Genomic DNA, 23,301 nt, shown 5'->3' with positions numbered 1-23,301 from the left:
ATGTTCAAAATTAATACGTTCTTACCCGTTGAAATCTAGCGTGACTATATGCTAACACTGCGAATTTGCATAGCTTAGTTTTAAACGCGACGATAACGCTTTTTATACGTCGTTGACTAAGGATGTGATCATCGTCTACCAACACAGGAACATCCTTCTTTAATGACGAAACCCATCCAGTTTAATTGAAAAACATTTCATCGATTATGTGACATCTAATTCTTTAAAAATAAACGTAACCAAAACTATACCGACTGTGATGCCGCGAAATAATGATTCGAATTCGTTCAATTAATTCTTTGCACGTTGGAAATATTTGATTTATGTATTTTCCAAATATGTCATGCGAAACGACTTCTATCGTTACTTTTAGCGTGATAATACGACTTCTCGACTGCGAAGACGAAAGTCCTCATTGCGAAACAAGTGGAACAAAAATTGCTCAACCCATTGACTGCCACGCAGATTTAGCGCGTCTTGCCCTGGGTGCCACGGTTTTATTTGAAAGAAAAAAAAAAAAAACATGAAGTTTTACAAAATATAATAATATTAAGTTACTGATATAATATTTTTTGCAATGGCATTTACAGTATATACATTTTTCATTCATCCTTTCTAATAGTTCTTAACTCAAATAGCCATTTGTAGCCAATCTAAACTCGCAGCATCCACTACGAGATATCTCGTAGCTGGCAGTTTTGGTACAGACGCTTACTACGAAATACCTCGTAGTTGGCATAACGATAGAATAACGTGTGCTTGGATTTCGGAGTATATCGAATCAATTTCTATGACCATCTCGGTAGGCTCGGCGTTGAACATTCCAATAAATTGGATAATTGGAATAAATCCCAAGCTTGTCTTCACACAGAATTCGAAGTCGGCGGTGTATTTCTGGGCGAGCAGATCGAGAGGGCAAAGATAAAACTTTACAGCGCCGAAAATGTGTCAACGGGGCCGGGACTCCAGTTTCCAAGAGTTTCGCCGACTCATTGTGCGGACTTAATTGACCGGAAGCCCGACAATCCCGAACTCGAAAGTACGACCGGTCCGGAATCGTGGAACAACGTCGATCCGGCACCGCGCGAACCCCTTTCTCCCTCGACTTGGGTACCCCTTTCGCCGGTGTACACGAACCTCCACCCTCGGTCGTCACACGAACGCCTATTCTTCTCGCGTTCCCGCCGCCTGCGACCCCCTGGTCCTCCCTTGGACGGCCACGGTTCTTCTCCCTTTCGCACAGGCGAACGCGCACGGCTTGCACAAATGGAAAACGGATTGATTAATCGTAGTAATTACCGATCAGCCCCCGCTAATTAGATATCCGACTCCTACCCACCCCGCAGCCCCCAGAGGGTTTCCTGCTTCGCTACGGGACGCGGCGATGGCGGTGGTCCTAGCGCTGAGGGGACTTTCCAGCCGACGGGGTTCATGAGAGACAGAGAGAGGAGAGAGAGAGCGAGAGAGAGAGAGAAGAAGAAGAGCGGAGAGTTGAGGGATAAAGAGAAAGAGAGACAATCGTCAGGGAGGACACAGGGTGGAGCAAGGCTAAATGAGATTGTTACACGAAGCCAGCCAATGAGTCCGAATCACCGACGTGTACTACACGATTTCGGATTTCGTGGAGACCGAACGTGATCCAGTGGGGCCGTGCTCCGTCGTTTGTCACCGGTGACGTATCACTCTCCGTTCTTATTGTTTCGACAGACCGACTGATAAGGGTTCGTTGATTCTAATATTGCAGAAATATCGCGGCAACCGCGGTCCGTTTTCCCTTTTCCATCGGCGCCCGTGCAATAGGTCAGAGTTGTTTAAATCAAATTCGCTGATCAGCCAGCAGCGAACCCGGACTGGTTTATGATCCGGCGAGGAAAATTGATCCGTAACTGACTCTGAGGCAATAACTAGCCTCGGTAAAAGGGTTCGGTCAAGATTAATGCCGGGTGTAGAGTGCTCTGTGCAACAAATCTCGGTGTTATCGACTGGCAAAGAGCCGACGAAGTCCGGAACGAAATGGAAATCTTGCGTGCAGGAATTAAGAATTCTTGTGTAGCGGAATACCTAGATTAGATAGTGCACACGTCCGATGAAAGAATGTATGCGTAACCGAGCCAATAACTCGTTGATAGAGCAAACTGTGGCATTGTTCGATATGTTTCTGGGACACAAGATTCGAACTTATCGAGCACAGAATATTCAATTAAATTTCTGTATTTAGCGTTCTTTATCGGAGTTCCGCATTCTGAGTTTTATCCGGTGTGCAAAATTTCTTATGCCGATCAGCGTTTATCTTTTTTCAGTAGACTGCATTTATATATCGTGAAATCGAGTTTCTTCTATCGAGAAAATGAAATTCAAATTCTTTGAAAAATGTCACTGTCTTCCGTTTTACATTCGCGTCTCTTGAAAAAGCGTAATTTCAGATTCTTATTTTACGCGTTCTTCGTTTTCCTATAAAACAATTCTGATAACGAGTTACAGATCAAAATATTTCCAATAAAATTTTGGCTCCCTAACATTTTTAATATTTTATCTACCGATAGTTTTTTTTCATTGTTCTTCTAAAACCGAAGAACAACAGTTAAGAATTTTCCCAATAATCTCATCCATGATCCGTCAAGTTATTTAAATTGATATAATGTAACAATTTTTATTGGAATTATTATTTAAAAGAAAATGCGAGAGACGAAATTATTTTGCTCAGATTCGACAATTCATTTTTGCACTAATCTATTATATATTTCTAATTTTATTAGAACCGGTATAATGTAATAATAATAAAACGAGTACGTGTAATTTGAAACAGTAAAAAGATAAAAAAAAACATTAAATAATATCGTTACGCTACTTTCAGTTTACAAAAATTATGAAAGAAAAGAATGCAATTTCAAAAGATGCAAAAACTTGTTATTTTGCATAAAGATCCGCAGTCCAGTGATGTCATACTACTTCGCTTTGCAATTTAAATTTGATTGTGTTTGTTTGTACGGACGCCGAAGTGTTAAAAATCACCATGTTTCATTTCCTTAAAATATTCATGAAACGTTCGAGCAGCAAAATAATTAAAAGCGACAAGTTCCATTGGATCCGTATCAAGTTGAAGTAATTGGCTGCCGGTGCAGGGTCACCGTTGCATTGGACGATAGTTCGCGAGTGTCGAAAGCGTTTCGGATCAAGCTCGCCGGTGTGCAGGCTCGTTTGTACGTTGGGTGAGCAGGTGATGCCAAAGACCGTAAGTCAGCCGGGTGTGCGGTGTCACCGGTGCGCTGCTCGTATCGCGTCACTCCATCACCTCTCGCGGCCCTTTCTTGCGCCTTATACGGGTGTTCCCAAGATTTTCGACTCGGCCGAGCGTGAGCACGGGGCTTCGGTTACCCTCCAGAATTTCAGAAGCGACGGTGCAACGATCCCGTGCCCCCGTATCGTCGTCACGGATCGAGATCTCCCGTGATCTCCAAGAAATTCAAACGCGATTCCCGGAAGCCTGGCTACGCGTGTTTTCTGGGCCTCGCACGCTCCAGGCAATTATGAGGACGTTAACCCGGCTTCATCGCTATTGTCCATTGACGTTCCTTGTCGTTGTCACGCAGTTCGACAGGAAACGATTATTTTGTGATTACATCTGCGGTTTATCGCGAAAAATAATCATGCTAATCGTAATCGTGAATTAAACTAGTTGCTAGAACGAATGGATAATTATGATTACATTTGGTAATCAATTTATCTTTCCCCATCGCTTACTATTGGGTCCAAACGAGGGGCCCAAATACATGCAAATTTTTTAAAAGCTAAACGAAATTAACCTATTACCGTATTTTGACGAGTCCGACTCACGATGAAAATTTCTATCGATAACCAATTATGTGATTTCGTTCTTTAAAACTAGAATAAAATTCTGATTTATATATATTTAGGCACGCGATAAACTTCAATTTTCTTTTTCTTCGAATAAATTATCGCAATCATAAATTTCCAATCGCAGGAATTTGCGAGGAAAATGGATTACTGTGTTAATCATGATCAACGATTGTATTTGCCGCTAATTACTTAAGTTATACATTAATCGTGATTACTTCATTACTTGGTAATCGTGATCATTAAACATGATTTCACATTAGTCACGATCATTAATCACATTACATTTTGTCCAACGCTGTTGTCGTAATCCTTTAAAATTGCTTTCGAAAATCGTTCAGACGTTGTCGAATAAAAAGTTCTCGACCATTTTATCGTTTATGTTTCATTTCTTCCTTGTCGTGGTATAGCTGTTTTTCTTAAAATGTGTCCACTGTTTTCTTTCTATTCTGCCCATCTTTATTCTGCCGATCTTTATTACATCATTAAGTCTATTAGAGCTTCAAGTCTATTATATTGGCTTGGCAACTAAGTAATTTATAATTTCAGTTATAGATGTCTCTCACTCCCATTTTTATGATATCCGTAAATGTTATATTATAAAATTATTATTATGTTATTTTTTATTATCCGCGAATGTTAGCAACTGGACAAATTTAATGCAGCGGTCAAGGAAAAGCGATCAGAATTGGTCAATCGTTAAGGTGTCATTTTCTAGCAGGACAATGCTAGGCCGCGCACGTCTTTGTCCACTCGGCAAAAATTGATGGATATTGGTTGGGAATCGATGTTACACCCACCATATATAGCTCTGATCTCGCACCATCGAATTACCGCTTATTTCGATCCTTGGACAACTCCCTTCGTGGTAAAACTTTTAATCATGATGACGCGCTGTAAAATCTCACTTAACTCAGTTTTTGGCCGAAAAGGATCAGACTTTCTACGAGCGTGGAATTTTCAAGTTGTCAGAGAGATGGCAAAAGGTCATCGAACAAAATGGAAAATACATTACAGATTAAACTTCGTTCCAAGTAAAAAAACAATTTTTTGTTTCATTGAACAAATCGGCAATTACTTAGTTGCCAACCCAATATTTCGAAGTTTATTAGCAATAAATTCGACAGATTATTCCCGAACCATTCGTCGCGATGTCTATACGAATTCAACGAAAAACCATGGAGCCCGGAATACCATTGGCAGCAGCGAAACCGACTAGACTGAGAAGCTCCCATTGCCGGTAAGAGCTGCCCGGAACGAGCTCATTTGCGGCAAGTCGAGTGTTCTCCTGCTCACGGCTAATCGAACGGCGTAATCTGTGCCGAATTCGAATCCGATCGGTCCTTACTTGGCATGCAAACGACTGTACTCGGGCGAGCACCTCTGACCCAACCCTAACAGAAAAAGAAGCCGAGGGAAGCGTTCGGTGTTGCCGAATCGAAGATCGAAGAAGCCTAATAAACCCGATCGCGATGGCCGGGAATCGTGTCGGTGTCTCGTCGAATTCGCGAAGACACCGGCCCGGCCCCAGGATGATTTAGCAGCCATGATTCCACGGCAGTGACAGCGCGGAGGCCGCGGAACACGTTTTCGCGGAACGCGTAAAAGAGATTAGTTCGGCCGCGGCCGCAGAAGTGACGTTTAACGGCCATTGGGCTGAAAACTGCGACATCCGCGCGGCGCAACAATATTTGCGAACACTATGGTGGGGGTGTGGGCCGCGTAGGCAAGGGGGTCCGGGGGACGGGGATATTAACATCCGGTCCCGGGATTTACGGCCCCATTCGCGTGGCTCCCGGGTCTCGGACGATTTTGTAAAACGAAATGTCTCGTTAGCAAGTCGGTTACAGCCGAACGCGTGCACACGTACGAGCACCGGCACAAGTGAACCTATGTTTATAACGCACGGGGACCCCGTGGACTGCTCCGCGGTTTTACAGCGGTCTAAATTACCCGGGCGACGTGCAGTTATGATGTTAACGATCCGCTCGAGGAGTCACGCGGCGGAACAGGGGAAAGAGGATCCTCGATGGTCATTTTACCGTTTGGCGATCGAGCCTGATCGAATCCTGCCCGATCCAGCTGAACGAAATATAAAATCCGCTCCTATGAAAGTTACTGTTCTCTTGTAACTGTTCCGTGTTACGCTGGAGCTATTAACTCTCTATCAGGTAGTTTATATGCCGGTAAGTTAGACGTGGCGAGTACGAACGTAACTTCGCTAAGCAGATGTTTATACTTTGCTAGTTAGTCGGCATTTCCCTGCTACAGATTTTGAGAGTTGTAATGATAAAAATAATAATAATAATAATAATAATAATAATAGTTTATTAATGTCAACGGAAAAATAAGATATCGAAAGATATATAAGGTGTAAAGGTTCGGCATTTCCGAGTTCGAGTTTACGTTATAAGGACTAAGAAAAAATGTGTTGTCGACCGAGATAGCTTAATTGCTTAACCCCTTAACTTGTACGCTCGAGTTCATTCGAGCGCGCTCAACAGGCCAAACTGTGCACACTCGAGATAATTCGAGCGGCGTTGTATTTTATGCTGCTATAATTTTTCACACTCGAATATAATCGAGAATTGAAAATAACAATGTGAAAGCAAAGAAAAAAAATCGTTTTATCGATATTTATCATTTACATGGGATAAAGAATAAAATATATCAAAATTCTCCATCAAAAGAAAAGTTGAATCAGGGGCGGTAACAAATGGAAACCTTCGAGGATGTGGATTTGGTTGGATATTGCTTATCTACTTCTAATCAAGACAATGTTTTAAATTGTGTCTTTTTACATTAAAAAAATTGATCTTTTTGGCCGGTTTTTTCGAAAAAACTATGCGTTAAGGGGTTGAAGCGGTCACCCGACAAGCGAAAGCGACTCAGCGATAATTAACGTGCTGCAATAAAAGCGGAACGTTTAAATGAAGCAAAGGAATTATTTAAAATAATCAAGAGTACCGCGATAGCGGTTTGTAATAAGAAACAATTGATCTAGGAAATTAAGTTGGCCGTAAAGAGTGCAGCGAAGATTCCGGGTTGAAAGAGAATATGAGATTCCTCCTGTGACTCCTGTTCTCTCATCGGTAGAAGAAATGATGCCAACGATTGTCTGCTATTTTACGATGGTTGCAGGATGCAACATGTGCGAAAGTATCTGAACGATCGGCGTCGATCGTTAAAAAGAACTGTGTCAGGGTTCTTTTTGTGTTCGAAGATATTTTTGTGCACTCAAAAGTCGACAATTTCGGGGTGCTCGAGGTAGCTGGCGAAGCAGAAAAGCGCACGGGGAAAAAAGTATACTATCTGACGCGATAGGTGGTGGGTAACGTCGCGACGCGCCGATAATAATCGCATTAGGTTCATTAGTGTCATCAATAATGCCGTTCGTATCGCTCGTCGACAGGTCGCTGTGTACACCCTGTCCCGTCCTCCCCGTCCCCTCTTGTCAGGGAATCGAGCGAGAATCGTTCAGCGATTCATAGTCGGTGTGGCCGCGTAAAAAATCAATATCGTCAGCGACGATTCGCGGGGAAAAGGGAATCGCGAGGCGTCGCGTCCCGGCGATTGCCAAGCTTTTCTCTCCCTTTTTCCTCCCGCCGGCGAGCCAGTCGGAGCCGGAGGACGGTAAATTTCGTCCGGTGATTAAGCGTCGTCTCGGGGGCTTAAGCGAGATCGCTCTTCGTCTCCGTTAACATCGAAATCCTCTTAAGACACCGGTCCGCCGCAGCGAGCGGCGCTCGGCGCGGCGGCGCTGCAGCTGTAAGTGATAAAATTATTTCGACCTCCGCTCAAGTAGAGCAAATCGAGCAGGTATGCGAAGAAAAACGTAACGGGGAGAAGTCGCGGGAATAAATGGCTCGGCCGATAAAATTATTTCGGACCCGGGGTAAGCAAACCCTCGAATGCAGCCGGTTCAACGTGACAATTCCGTCGTCAAATTCCATTTTGTGGAAATGTCTTCGGCAATGGTAATTCGTCCTATCGACAATGTCAGCTGTGGTTCCTTTTAATTTTGACGTTAACGATTGTACGCGTAATTAATGCATACCAATGGTAGATCGAAACGTGCGCGACAAACATCGTGATCGAGAAGGCTGATAAACTTATTCCAGGTCCGAACGGACTGCAATTCACGGCGATGAGAAACGGCGCGGAGAGGAATGAACGGCCCGCGGCCGTGGCTCGGATAAAGTAAATCGCGGGAAGAAAAACGCGGCGTCGAAATAAACGGCCTAAGTGGCAGTCGACGGGACCGTTGACTCGCGGGGGCGAGAGGTGGCCGACCAAAGGGTGGACAATCCGATAAATAACCTCTCGCTTATTAACCGGGGGACCGGGTGGTAGTGCGAGAAGTGAAATTAGCGAGAATGTTAGTACACATTTGCGCCACTTGCTCGCGTGCGCTCGGAAACTCGGTCGTTCAAGATGGAACTAGCGATGGAGTTGTTCCGAGTCGTGCGAACAAGAATCGGAGGGTGTCCACGATTCGGAACGGCGCCATCTTTCGGGCGAAAAGCGACCGAACAGTTCGCGAAGCGAACTTTTTGCGAAAGTAACGAGTCGATCGAGTTCGCGAGGGGACGTGGGAACCGTGTGGTTCGAATAGACGTATCTCATCTTGAACTCATTCGACAGCGGTTTCATCCCCGCCGTAAGTTACTGCGCGCGCCAGTGTACACTGTTCTGCGAGGTCCGCGAAGGGTTACACGCGGTAACAAGCTGGCACCGGTTCTAACTACTGTCCGGGCTGATATATGTGACGGAAAATTGTGGCCGAGGGGCGAGGGAAAGGGGACGACGTGGAGCGAGACGGCAGAAAGGCGAGCAGAGAAAACGAAAAATAGGGGAGAGGAAAGAAGAACGGGAGGCGCGCAAGGACTTCTTCCAGCACGTAGGCGGACGGAATTATTTTATCCGCGAATTATTTCATTTGTCTCGAGTATTCTAATTAGACCGGCTACTTCTAAGCGCGACGTTACCTAGTGCCGTCGACGTCGTCGTCGTCGTCGTCGTCGTCGTCGTCGTCGTCGTGGCCGTCGTCGTCCCTGAACGCAGCCCTCGCCGGAGGTAACGTTCCACGGTGCAGTGCTACGGCCACGCTCTAATTGCATTACGGAAACATGAGTTTCCCCCGGCGAAATATATCACGAAACTTATCGCGCCACGAAGAAATTGCCGTGGCTCTCGCATGCAGTTCGGCGCAAGTGCAAGCCTCGTAAGCTCCGGGGCCCGCCTACGTGCGCCCTTATACCTGCCCACCCACGCGCAGCATACATCACCGGCCGCACTTTCGGCGCGCGCGAGAAAGAAGAAGAAAAAAAGAAGAAGAGGAGCACGCCTTCTTTACCCTGGGAGTGCACTTCGTCCAGGAAATTTCGCGAAAATGCCTGGATGAATTCGAGTAGACGCTCGATGGAAAACCGGAATTAAGGGTCTTGAACATTTTTGAAATATTACTTCGGGCAGTAAATATTAAATAATCGGAGTAGAGTCTTTCATCGCGTGTTAAAAACTTTGTACCGCATGTCGGATGATTTATTATAAAATTCCAATTTCATATGGTAATCGCGAACGAAATTATCGGAGGCTGTTACTGGGGAGGACTTGTTGATGCACGACTCAAACTGCTACTCCATTTTCCGGTTCATTCTACATTTTAAATTTTGAAATTATCGCCGCAGGTATCTTCGAAAGAATGAAGAATCGAGGATCTTGGCACCATTGGACGCCGTTCGATCGCAGGCGGAATCCGAGGTTAGGGGTGCCCGATTCGGAGCCTCTATCGGAAACGTTTACGCGTGAAACAGCCCCGCGCGATGCAAGGGAGCAGGCTAATTAACCCAGAGCCGCTAGCGCCACGACATCGCCCTGGAAAGTTATTTCGGAAGGATCGCGCGCGAGAGCGGCGAAAAGTTATGCGCTACTAATTTGCGCGTGGGCACAGGTTACGGCCGGTTAATTACGAGGCCGAGAGCGCGGCGAACGTCAGCGGTATGGACAGATGCCTGAGAAAATATTGTTGCCGCGCGGGGTGCCGGCCCAAGCGTAAACACGGACGCTTGCCAAAAATTCCGCGGCGAGGAGATACATACGTCTCCCCTGTTGCACCGCGACGACGCAATTAACACCGTTCGGCGGACGGCCGGGACACCGCCACGCAATTATCGTGGCACCGCGTGGGCGTCGCTCCGAGCACCGAACGAAATAAATATTGCGCGGGGGCAATAAAAAAATCCTACTCGCCGGAGGCCTCCTTAAACTTGATTTGTGCTCAATTACCGCGCTCCTCTCGACCGACCACCCCCGCTCTCGCGGCACCCTCTCCGCCCTCCAACCCCAGCCATCCCCGCGGATACTCTTATTATAAGACGCCACGGCGGACAGAGACGTTCGCGACGATTTTATTTATACGCGGCGCAAACCACCCGCGTCTCCGTGGCGTCGCGACGCAACGAGAACATCGCGAGACCAACCGCGACGCGGCGGACGAGACGCGTCGGGTAATCCGTTTCGCATTTTATATCCGGCTGATTCACCTCGAACGCGCAGATTATTTCGATTCGGGTGAATTTATCGGGGGCGCCGGCAGAGACTCGACTGCGAAAGTCGCGCCTCTGCTACGGTTGCTAGTTGCGTGGCGGTTAAAAGCTGCAGGAACTTTTTCGGACTATTTATTTTCTTAAATTGCAAACAGGGCAAGGGGACTGTAAACAGAACTGATTTGTCGGGATCACATATAAGTAAACTGCGAATTTTATACATTTGTACAATCGTGATCATACTTGGCAAAATGGGGTAGTTATCATTTAAAGTGGTATAAAGATTGAAATCTATTAAAATGATTAAGGATGGAACGAACATGCTATTTAGTCTCTATTTCTTGGAATCGATGCAGACTATTGTTATTTTGCATAAAAATCCGCGGTCTACTTATAAGATTGGGCAGAGTTTCAATTGGTCGTGAAAATTCCTCCATCGCGTGAGACACGTGATAATGTGTTGAATATTTAATGCACGCACGTTAAAATACAATGACACTTTTAAAAGTAGACCAGACGTCTTGAAATTTTGTGAGACGTTAGCAGATTGGTTTACGATGTGTAAAAGACTTTTTGCAAAAATTGCAATTGGTTCGAATAACAAAATAAAACAGAAGAATTACTACTCCCAACTTTCTTATCCGAGTTCATACTATATGTATAATCCATACAAAAATGTCTTTATCGAATTTGGTAATAGTGACAGAGTAATAGTAATATGTTAGCAATAATAATATAAGTAATTTCCAATAATAGTACTATAACCAATTGTTCACATATTCTTGTACAAGTAAGAACACGAAAATATTTTAAAAAAAGCTAATAATGGAGACGATTAAAGCGTCGACGAACGATTCGGGCAAAGGTTGAATTTTTTCTGGGGACGATGCGATCTCAAAGCCGTGGGCGAGTGTTTGCGCTGTGTTCGCCCGCAATTTAAATTGCGCCCCGTGCAGAAGAAACGAAGCGGATTTCGAGAGAATTCGCGCGGAAGCGGAAGGGATGAGCGGCCGACCTCCCGTGCTTAAACATCACGGTAAACAGGGGCCGCTGTAATTCGGATGCTGGCGCAGGTGCTACGCGGAAACATCTATCAAGATAGCGAGATACCAGCAAGGGGAACGTTCCGTCCTCTGCAAAGAGAGAACGGGATGGGGCAGGAGCGGAACGGTGGATCAACTCGAAGAAACGGGGGATTTCACGGGACAGGAGGCACTAAGCTTCCACGACGGCGTTCTCTTCGTCTTAACCCTTTCCATCTGCCATCGGATCGGGTAGAATTAACTTTTCTCTACGACGCGCGAGTCTTCGAGGAGCTCGTCGTCGGATGTTTTCCGACGGTTCCGAGGATCGATCCGCGCCGGTGGACTCGTTTCGGACTGTTCGGCCTGTCCGGGACATCTAATTTTCCCAGGTAGTCGGATTAAGGTCGTGATTCTACTAGAAATATCCCCTCCGCATTCGACATTCAAACGCTTTCTACGAGGAAAAATTGCTTCATCGACTTAGTCTCGTGCTCGCGCATCAGTCGTACCATGATTCCATTCGAAGAAGAAGTAGAAGATGATTTTCTATCGAAACTTCCGGAAAGTGGAACGCTACCGGAACTGCTGCTTCGGTTAGCCTGAAGTGGCGCGCAGCCTTCGGATTTTACACATTTATAACCGACTGTTTGAACGTCGATACGGTATAACGTTTCACAAGATTTACTACGACTATCGTTTAACTCGGAACTAGATAGAGCACTCAACACGCACACAGGATAAACTGATTTCTGGCTGCAGCCTCTGCGCATTTGTCGCTGGCTATCTATTACCGAAAGACAGGGTTAATCATTTCTGGAGTGCATCTCCGCTCGTGCGCCGACCAACCAGAACACTTTCACAGCCATCGATCCGCGTAACGACTAACCAGAAGCATTTACAACTCATCGGGCGAAAAAAGGAGCCGTTCGGCAAGCAGGCCGCTATAATTCACGAAACACTTTTCCCCCGTGTACACCCGTGAACCATAAACATAGTTACGAGCACCGGAGGTTACGTATATCAAACGCCGCTCCATCGTGCCCACTCGAAACGTTCCGGAGCGCAATGGACGCGCGGTATCGCGCTTATCAGCCGCACCTGCAGCCGCGTTCTAAGCGGATGCAACCACCTACGAGCCTTCGGTTAACCTGTTCGCTCGCGATCGGGACCAGTTCGCTCTCGGCGGTCGAAGAAAAGAAACGGCCGGAGGAAAAAAAGGCGAAAAACACAGGGAATGGTATCGCGCGCGTCGCTCGCTATCGCGTTTATGGCGAGCGGAACCGAAAATCTCGGCGGAGTACACGCGCTCGTGAGTGCGTTTATCGGTAGCGTCAAAATTCCACGGAATTTACGGTGTTCCCGTTCCCGATACAGTCGAACGTCGCGTCGTCCCGAAGCGGTGGCCAGGATTTGCGGTTCTGGAAATCGGTCGAACAGAAAGCCCCACGTGATTCTCTCTTCTCTCTCTCTCTCTCTCTCTTTCTCCGTTTCCCTCCGTCCCGCGACGGCCCAGATACGAAAATCGTAAAGTCGCTACATAATAGCGGCTAGTATAATCCGGTACGGCACTTCGCACCGAGATTAAAGGTACGTAAAGCGGGCTGGTGTAAACGTTTTACAAGCTGCTCGCCTACCTGGTTGCCAGACGCGAAGGAGATATTATTTTAAACGTCTCGCGCGCGCGCGTTACGTCGCTGCCAGCAGCGGTTCGACAGCGTTACGATTTTATTCCGTCGCCTCGCGCGAGTTACGGCACGCGCGTGTGGCCGATGCGTCGCCGATTCCATTCCATTTTTTCCAAGGACAGCATTTGAATTGATTTTCTCAGCTCGACGAAATGGCGAATCGGAAATTAGCACCGGACATACCGTGTCTATAAAAATTTATTTATTTACTTGTCCGTTTCAATATTTTCGGGAGTCGAATCCTTCGCGTTGCGAAATTAGAACTCGAATCGAACGAAAGAAGAAAACACGGTTTCGTGTATTTGATTTTAAATTTGACGAAATTTCACAATTCAAGCACGATTCATAATAACAATAGCGAAAAATCGAAATAACGGATGCTAGTTAAATTGAATGCTCGGCACACGTCTAGTGTTACACTTCGAAATGCTTGTACCGCGGATTCGTTAAAATTTTTGTAGAAAATTGCAAGATCGCTGAGTAGCATTCTGTTAATTTTACAAAAGCTTCGTCCGCAGTCTATCGACAGTTGTCGAATGTACCGGTTTTTCTCATTGCCGCGACATTCCTAGTGCGAACAGCAAAAAACACTGGTAGCAAGCCACAGTTCATTTTAATGGATAAATGGTCGAGAGAGGCTGTTAAGGTTTACGGCAGAGAAAGTTCGAACGAGACAGCGGATTCGACAGCGTCACGTGGGAAACGCGGGTCGAATGGAACGCTGAAATTAGGGAATGCCTGTGGGTGGTTGGGAATGATTGCCAAACGGCCGTAACAATCGGAACGACGGCTCGTAAACATCGATGTTGCTTGTTCACAATGTAACCGACCGTATCTATGTAGGTCTACGTCGGACGCGGCGAATTCGTAACGCAACAGTTCCTGGAAAAATAATGAAACTCGTTGGGCCGGAGGCTCGAGCACCGCCGTTAATAAGGATTTTACTCCGGCATAAAAGAAAGGACGTTCCGCGGCTTATGAACCGTAACTTCACGGTGTTTACGACAGGTCGCGGGATTCCTTGGGCGAAAGTGAAAGCCGGAAAAAATTCAATCCCACAGGTGGACGCGGAAGTGGGCGGACGTGGCGCAATTTCGGGGAAATGGGCGGAACGCCGACAGACTTTTTCGCTCGGCTCTCTCGGAACGAGGCTCCGGTGTCTCCGAGAAATTAATGGACGCTTCTAGCACAGGATACCGTCGAGCTCGCGGCAAAAAGCGTTACGGATGCGGCGACTCCTCGATCGCATAATCTCTCGAATAATTTCCTTTCATCTCGCTGCACAACAGTCGTATCATATATCGGAACTGCGGCAGAGAAGAATTCGAAAATGCTCGATCGGCTGCACCGGACAAATGAACGAGGCAAATCCTGAATGCGGGCGACTGTTACGCGCGAACCAACGCGTTCCCGGTCGCTCCGAATACATAAATTCTCCTCCTCTCGACAGAAATCCGTTTCCCCGGGAATGCGTCGCGAAAACCCATTGAAACGACAATTTTATCTTCGACAGGGGGCACGCCAGGAATGTCGCAAGGCCCGAGAATGCCAGGACAAGAGGCAGAAGGGGCCGCGGGAATTTCGAAATCTAGCGCGCGTTCCCCGCGGCGACCGTTCCCCGTTGTTCCTCGTATTTCGCGTGATTGGCGCGCTGAAATAATCAGCTTGTCGCGGGCCCGCCGGCACGGTTCGTTTCGTTTGACGGACGAGAGTAATTTCAGCGTGTCCGGAATCCGCGCGTATCACGCGCTCGCCGTATCCGGCCGAGCCAGAGAAAGACCGTTCCAGGCGGGCACGCAGCCCGCGAGGAGACGGCGCGGAGAACCTGTCGCCAGGTGAACGTCGAACGTTGAACAGGCTCTCGTCGATCCTGACGCGACTATGACGTCGAATTTCCTGTCACCGCGTAATCACCGGTCGAGAATAATTATCCCGGCGCGGGCAAGAAACGAATAGGTTCTCCGAACTTTCGTACACGCGGCAAATAAGATACTTATAATCAACGCGGGGATAATTGCCAAGGCTGCGGCCGACCCTCGTGCGCTGTTCGAGTTCGCTACGCTCGAAATATTGCGCTACCAACGGTTTTGCATCGTTACAAAAATTTCTAAAAATTTACTTGCGTAGATTGCACGTGTTGCGGTACACGCGCGGAGCGGAACATTTCCCCGGGTAATATTTTTAGATGTTAATTTTCTTGCCGGTCGCGCGCGGAAACATGACAGCGAGTTTGAAGATCGTTCGAAAATTACTATGCATCGATCGAACGTTCGGATCAATATACGAGGATAATTTTGACTTTAAACGGTGCACGAGGGTTAACGAACAATCCGGTTACAAGTCGCATGCAAGCGACGTCGATGAAACTCGATTGTAACGCATGAAATACTTTATCGTCTTCCCGATTCGTTGATGGACCGTTTGTTGCGATTTATAGCAGATGTCTATAGAATTCTGGTATAACCAAGTGTCTTGTCGAGAACTTACTAAAATCAGGATACAATCGGCGACTACACCAGCGGTATTTCGTATGTCACGAGTCTACGATAAGTTTGTCAAAAGGTACTCACCAGTTGTTAACTTGAAGGATCGTCAACCCCGTGTCCTGAGCCAGCTGCTTCTTCTGGTCTTCCGAAGGGTACGGATGCTGCAACACAGGAACGAAACAGATTTTTGAAATTAACATTACAGCGTCGAGCACGAGCTGATTTCTCAATAATTGTTTAGGTTTGCCCCGCGTGCCGAGCCTTCGAAAACTGTTGTTGCCCCGGCGTATTATCGACAGCGGGACAGCTTTCATCGGCGCAACCTGCGAGAGAAATCGCGACTCACGGGCTTAAAATGAACGCGTCGTTTCTCTTGACGCGAGAATGCTTGATCCCGGTTGTCGCAGCTAGATCTTTCCCGTCGCGTTCCATGGATCGCGCGAATAATCGCGGCGCGAGCAATTTTTGCATTATTTACGGCGGCGTTCGACGAGGAAAAGCCCCGGCGCGTTTCACGTTTCGCCGGGCGGTCCGTGCTTTTAAACAATTTATCGGGTGATTTATCGCGTAACAGGTAAGTGCACAGTGCGCATAGATGCACGGGAACTTTTATCTACGCGACGGCAGGCGCATTACAGGCGTCGAGCCGCGCCGCGCCACGCCGCGCCGCGCGCCGGCTCGTCTCGGCGCACCTGTGAAATATTATTTATTGCCGGGCAACAGCAACAATAAAAAGAAGGACGGCCGGGAAAAAAGCGGCGGACAGTTTGGACAGTGCGAGCGGGAGGAGAGAGGAGAGAGAGGACGGAGAGGAGGGTGGCGAGCGGGGGCGAGGCCGCGGTAAAAAGCGTTCCTATATGGCGGAGACGAGTGCGTTTTATCGGGCTGTCGCATCGGCGCAGATGCGCTTCTGCGGAGACGACGATCCGTCCTCGACGCTCGTATTGGCTTTCACGAAAGACAGACTTTACGAGGGGCCACCGAAGATATACGGGAGAAAGGTCAGCCGCGGACAGCGGCGAAGAAACGAGCCTCGAATCGCCGGTTTACAAGATAATCTCTGCGCCCCGCGGATCATCGAAAGAAATCGGCTGGTGCGTTGCGAAATGGCGGCCGACGCCGACACCGACGCCGCCGCGACGTCCACGGGATTTAGAACCTGCGAGAAGGCTCGCAACATTGTTCGCTATCCATCATTGGTGTCTACAAGTTGTTCTCCCGCCGGCCTTTATCCCCTCGCCTCGTGAACGTACACGATCCTTGGAACGCCTTGCAGCACCCACTTTGTACCGGAAATGTTCCCTCGACGCAACACACGGTAGTTCAGATTATTAGAATCTTTTAGTAACTGGAAACTGGCGAGAGCTTCTCATCGTTTCGGTAGAATCGATAATGCTATTCGATTTACATTCGTTCCAATATTCATTCGGATTGCGAATGTTTCAGCACTTTTTCAGTCTTCGCGAATTATTTTTCACCCAAATCGGAATGTCAAATGAAGAAAACTTCATTTTGTTAACTGGAAGGCTGCTTCTGGCCAGAGTTGGACAGAACTTTATTCGGATGACATCTGGCGAATACAATTTTTTTTCAACGCTATCGAATGAATGTTTTATTCGAATAAGAATTTATGGTGATTTATTTCAAATGTTGCATCGGAAAGTTCGTCACTTTCGCATCGCTCGTTAATGCATAACTATCATTGGATCATAACTCAGAATCATTGATCCTATGAGTGCAGAAAAAGCTATCGACAATTTTATAATTTTACAAATAATTGAAATTGAACTCCGAATGACACGAACAAATAGAGAGAATAATTGATGACGAATAACGAAAAATCATGTGATCGCTGTGAACGGAGCGTATTATCGAGTAGTTGGCATCGAAGTACGGAACATATTTTTGGTTCCAAGTTTTCCGTAGTCCAAATATATTCAGATTTTTGTGATCTTGAGCACGTTACTGTTTCTCTTGCATGGCAAACGCTTTCGGTATCGGTATTTTCACTATCACCCGTGAAAGATATTCTCCTAAATTTTCTTTTCCCCATGATTTGATAATGGGTCTAAAAAAATTAAATACTTAAAAACTCAACGTATTATCGCAAAGGCAGAAATTGGGTATTTACCCGAGAATTATTGAAATTAAGTCAACAAAATTATTTTAGAATTATAAATTCGTGTAAACCTTTTAATCGCTACTATTATAAATTGCTGGCAATGTTCTAAAGAAGACTGAAACTGTGTATCGTTAGAATAAAGCATAATATCGTCTTGTCGATAGTGTTATATTTCATGATAGTGAATTGTTTAAGGCATGCAGCGTTGCCAGATACTCGATTAACAAAAGTATCTCATGTAAAGTATGAAATAAAAGTATATATATGGTATGAACGTATATATATATATGCGAAAGGGTTAAAGAAAAGAATTTATTCGGATAATTATCTTCGACGAACATTTTTGCATATTTCAAGTTTACACAATCTATGGAAGCATAAAGATCCATTGTCTACTCTTCAGGCAACGTGTCTGTTCATGGTCTACACATTCTACTTCACACGACACACTCGAGCTCCAACGAATTTTGAACTCTGCAGTATAATCTTTCTATCTGCAGAATAATCTTTTCCTCGGTAGATCTTGGAATCTTCCATTACGAATTGATTTCTAACGATAAAAGCGAACACGAAACGCTTCCGCGCGTCTTAAATCCTCTTTGTTCGTCCTCGGCGAGATTGTCTTCCGTCGGATATTAAATCATCCGGCGGTATCGAAGAAATCTATTTACTCCGCGCGAGAGAACTGGCCGGAACACGAAGATTGAGAGTCTATTTCAGGCTTTCATGAGAACCCGATCGCGATTAGTCGCGACGCAACAAGTAGATTAACGTCAGCCGGGAGCAAAGAAGTTTCGTACGCGTGTTTTCACTCTCGCGCGGGTTTGCACGCGTGTCGTTCGTCTTCCCGTAGCTTGGCACCCATCGGCGCGGGGGAGAGAAAGAGCGAGAGCGCGCGCGCGAGAGAGAGAGAGATAGAGAGAGAGAGTGAGAAAGCGAGAAAGCGAGAGGAGAGGCGGGGCCCCGAAGGATCCCGGTCTCGCCGCGAGTGCGAAATTAATGCGAGCCGTAACTTCCCTGGAAGAACGATGAGATTTATACACGAATTTATGGACTCGCCCGGCAAGACCGATGGAATAACCGAGGAGTGCATCATTTATGCATCTAGCTCCAGTTTCGAGGCCGCGAAGCCTTTGAGCCGTTGCCAATGGCCGGCGACGTCGACGTTGCAGTGGACGTCGCTTTTCCTGCGATACAGTGACCCAGCAGGAATTTTTCGGCCGCTAATTAAGAAAGTTTAGAGAAATCCGCCGGAACGTAACGGCGAGACACAATCCTTCGCTGGATTGCGAATGACAAACGACGTGTTCCGCGGAACGTTGGTAAAAAGCGGCGTACGCGATCCACGGATAATCTCGTTAATTACATTACGAGCTGCGCGAAACGCCGACCCCACGGGAACGATGCGACGCGCATCTTAATTTTCATCTCCTATTAGCCAGCGCCGCGATATTAGAGTCACGTAATCGTCGCCAGGCGAGGACAAATCGCGGACGCCGTTATCTATCGCTGAGGGATGCATAAAACAAGAACGCGGCTCGGCAAATGTTAGGTTGCTGCACGTGAGACCGCCGATCCCGTTGATAGGCGTAGTTGACTACTCTTTTATACACGAGAGCTGCCGCAGATAAATTATGGCCGACTGTCTGCTTTGTAAATCATAATTTTTTAATTAACATCGCAGCTAGACTTCATCAATCTCTGCTCGCGGTAAGGATTTCTATTTAGCGAGCACGCTCTGTTTGATGAACAAATATTATAGCCCCTAACAGGATCAAATTTCTTGGAACAATGGGCCGAGCATATTTGTATTTCATCGGGAAACGAGTCATTAGAAAGAAGCCTCTTCGGCAGATCGTTTGTCAAAAGTCTGTTTTAGTAGAAATACCATATACGATATAACGTGACACGAATCTCTTCGCGATATTTTCACTGGCAATTACAAGCGATGCATTTCAAGTGTGAAAGAAGGGATTCGCGATAACATCGATCATAACTATGAACCGATTCTCTGCGACCTCTGTATCATCCCATTGGAAAACGGTAGAAAGAATAGTACACGTTTTTCTTCTTCAAAATTGTTAACACAGCCTTATCGAATGTTCACTGCTACTATGTTTAGTCAATGTACTATGTTGTCGTCCGGTACGCAAAAGTTTTGCATTCAAACCTGATTTTTTTTTTACAGCGGATCTAAGATTCGAGCACAAGGATCTGTATATATGCTAATGAACTCACCACCATCCATTTCATTTTCATTTACGTTTATTCTGCCCGTTCGAACGAATAGATAAATAAATCGCGAAAACTTATTCACTCGATTTTCGCATCAATTCGCAAGCCTAACGGAAAGAGAATCGAACGATGTCCGCGTGATCGACCGGTCGATGCGAGTACATACATATTAACTAGCCGCCGTTACGGAACCCGCTAATTACACGTTACAAGCGTATCAACACAAAAGAAGATGATCGTTAGGTCGGCCTAATTGCGATACCCGAGCGCAGCCGACCGAGTGAAAATCTCCGTACCCCGAAGTTCCTCCAGACGTTCATTACCGGCGTCCGATCATAGCCAATTAATCGTCCGGCGATGGTTCCATCGTGCGGATCTCAATTAATCCGGCGCGGTGCGGCGCGGCGCGGCGCGGCGCGTCGTAATCGGCGCCCGTTCGATTAGACGCGATTAGCTCGATCGGTCGTTTCCTTCGGCCGATAAGCGTCAGGGCCGTCGTTATCGGGCGCCTTTTCGCGGCCGTTGGACGGCGGTCGATTAAATCAGAAGAGTCGTAGGGAGGCGCAGGGTTAGGCGACCGCGGCGACACGCTCGATTATAATTCAGGGTATTAAATTCGACGTAAAATCGGAGGGGGAGGGGGGCCCCGAGCCGGTGCCAAGCGGCGCGCAGCGCTGGCCGACGCGCAAGCGGATCCGGCTGCGCATAAAAGCCCGCGGGTGCACCGCAAGCGGCCGGACCGCATCATATTTTTACATAATTAGCACGTGGCGCTCGCGGTATTACGTTCCACGGGCCTCCTGCCACCCTCTTCCTGCCCGTTACTTTTTGCCGAAGCCTGTGGTATTTTTGGAAACCGCCGTGGCCCGCCGATCCCTCCCTCCCCCCGCCGGCCCCTCGCAGCCTCTATATCATGTTTCTTGGAGGCGAGCCACGGTATACACGCATCAGGAGCGCGGCTTCGTGTCCTGCCCTTCCTCTTCACCCCCTCGCCCAACGAAAGCCCATTGTGCGGCCGTGTATACGCGATCCAAGCGATTCTTATCCTAATTAAATCGGCCGAGAGCATTGTCTGGGCGTAGAGTTTCTATCGGATCTCGGGTTGGCTACCTAGCGCTCGCTCTGTAACGTCATATCGGGGAACACCGAGGAGGATCCTGACTACCGGCGCGCCGCGAAACGGATTTGACGGGGATCGATCGCCGATCTGGATCGCGGGGTCGTGTCACGCCACCGGCGACAACAGGTTCGTAATTCGGTCTTCGCAATCTCGGCTGACGGCGCCGCTCCGTTTTAAGGGCGGTTTCGGGTGTTCCCGATGGATCTTGATGGCTGCTGCCAGACGTGCCCGTTATCGCAGCACGGTGCTCGAAGAATGATTATCCGAGCAACGTATCGTCTCATTCCGGACGATATCTTACCTTGAAGTAGGTGTACGGCGCTTTATCCGACGAAGCAAATATGAAAGTTGTTCGCGACAGTTTCGGAAGAGAAGCGTCGCTTTCTCCGTTAGTTGGGTCTTCGATGCATAATCTGGTTCACCGAGGAAAATATTTGCGAGAGGGTAGACTGCGAAACTCTATGCAAATTTCCATTTTCATATTTTATAAAAATCAGACAAGAATCTCCTTCGTCGGTTATGACATTGTCGTTCCTACCGATATCCCAATGTCTAAGGGCTCGCTAGGATAGCCTTACCGATGAGTTCTCTAGCGGGTCCTGGACGTGTCTACTGACGAGGAATATCAGTTGTCACAAAATCGAAGTAATTCAATCGACGAAATCGAAACGGCCGACTATTCTAATTTAAAGAACGAACTAATTATCGCGGCGATCGCTTCTTGAACTCTTTAACATCCTACGAATTCCAACGAAGGTTGGTTTTCGCGACTGCGTTACGACCAAAAAGTTAATTTTTAAAGAATCGGCAGAAGGAGGCGGCAACGGTCTGTTTCGTCCCGAAACCAAAGGAGCTTGGCCGTCCTCGGCCGAGCCAGCTCGGTCTCGTTGGTGTATGCATAAAACAATCAAGATAATTGTTGAAGCTACACGGGGACCGGCTGGCCGACTGCTTTCCACCCTCTTCTGGGATCGAGGTAGCTGCCGGAACGGCGAACGGAAGTGGAAGGGACAAAGAGAGAAAGAGAGAAAGCAGCAGCTATCCAATTACATTGAAAACAATAGTCTTAAGTGCTCGCGGCGGTCCGTTCCGAGTCGCCTCTCCGCCCCCGACGCGACCGATGCCTTTTCCACGAGGGTCGTCCACCCCCTCGGGCCACCCGTGACGATGCGCAACTTTGACTCGGTAAAAGTATTATCGCGAGAAAGTTGCAGGTAACACTCTCGCGAATTGAATGAATCTCCTGGACGTCTCTGCTGGCCGGCGCGGCGCGGCGTCTCGATTAAGAAATGAAACGTCCGGCGCGCACGATAGGGGTGAGAACGATTAGATGGCATGAACACACACCCCTTGATGCTACCGGAATTAATATACGACGACGCGAACCTAATTTAACCTAATAATTGTGCCTGACTGGATCAATCGCGAACCTCGAAATTGGAAACAAAACGAAACACCTCCGAAATGATCCCTCGCGCGATGTAAAACAATCCTAAGCGCGAGGAGTTCGAGGAACTGTAACACCGGATAAAAATCGATCCGAGTATGGTAAACCGGATCGGAAGAACGGAAGCGGGATCACCGAGAGGCGGAGGACTCGAGTCGGCGCCAAACAAGCGATAAAATGAGAACGAGCGATAAAAAGACAATATGAAAACCATTTGTGCTCGTCGCTGGTCCGGGGTAGAAACGAGCCAGGCGGAAGCCGGGCTAAGTGTGTAAATGAGTCTGTAGTTTAGCCCGATTGCCTCGAGACGACCCCTCTTGGTGGCGCGCTAACCTCACCCACGAGCCCGGCACCTCGATAGCGTAGACGTAGCTGAAATAACCGTGGCCTTTTCGGGGAGCGAACCACTCCCTAAGACAATTCTCGAGACAATGAGACCCTTCGTGACCCAAATTCAAATGAACCCGAGCTCCGCCGGGGATATCCGCTCTCCATGCGACGGAACTCTTCTGCCGCGGAACCGGAAGCCCCAGCATCCACAGGTGCCCACGCGGAAGCCTCCGCAGAAATCGCTGGTTAATCGAATTCGAGCGATTCCGATCGGGCCGATCGGCGTTGTCACCGGTGATGGATCGACGCAAGAAATAGCGAAGATGCGCGGTTCTAGCCGGAATCGATCGTTCGTCAGATTAATCGAAGGATCGCGTCGCCGGGCCCCGGGGCGGGAGTCGAACGCCATCGATAGCCTCTCGCGAAGACGCTGATGCCCGCTAAAGCG

General features: G+C 47.5%; 1 protein-coding gene across 4 annotated transcripts in view; it reads right to left on the bottom strand.

Moving 5' to 3' along the window:
• The window catches only part of hth (Meis homeobox homothorax), a 666,356-nt gene that overhangs the window by 130,192 nt on the left and 512,863 nt on the right, over positions 1–23,301 (bottom strand). For all 4 annotated transcript variants that reach the window (XM_033482431.2, XM_033482432.2, XM_033482434.2 and 1 more), the window contains one exon: positions 15,684–15,760. In XM_033482431.2, coding sequence (XP_033338322.1) covers positions 15,684–15,760 — 77 coding nt within the window. The remainder of the gene's footprint in view (positions 1–15,683; positions 15,761–23,301) is intronic.

This window comes from Megalopta genalis, unplaced genomic scaffold (assembly GCF_051020955.1).
Source record: "Megalopta genalis isolate 19385.01 unplaced genomic scaffold, iyMegGena1_principal scaffold0020, whole genome shotgun sequence".
NCBI classification, from domain to species: Eukaryota; Metazoa; Arthropoda; class Insecta; order Hymenoptera; family Halictidae; genus Megalopta; species Megalopta genalis.
This window is presented reverse-complemented; position numbering and strand designations above follow the sequence as displayed.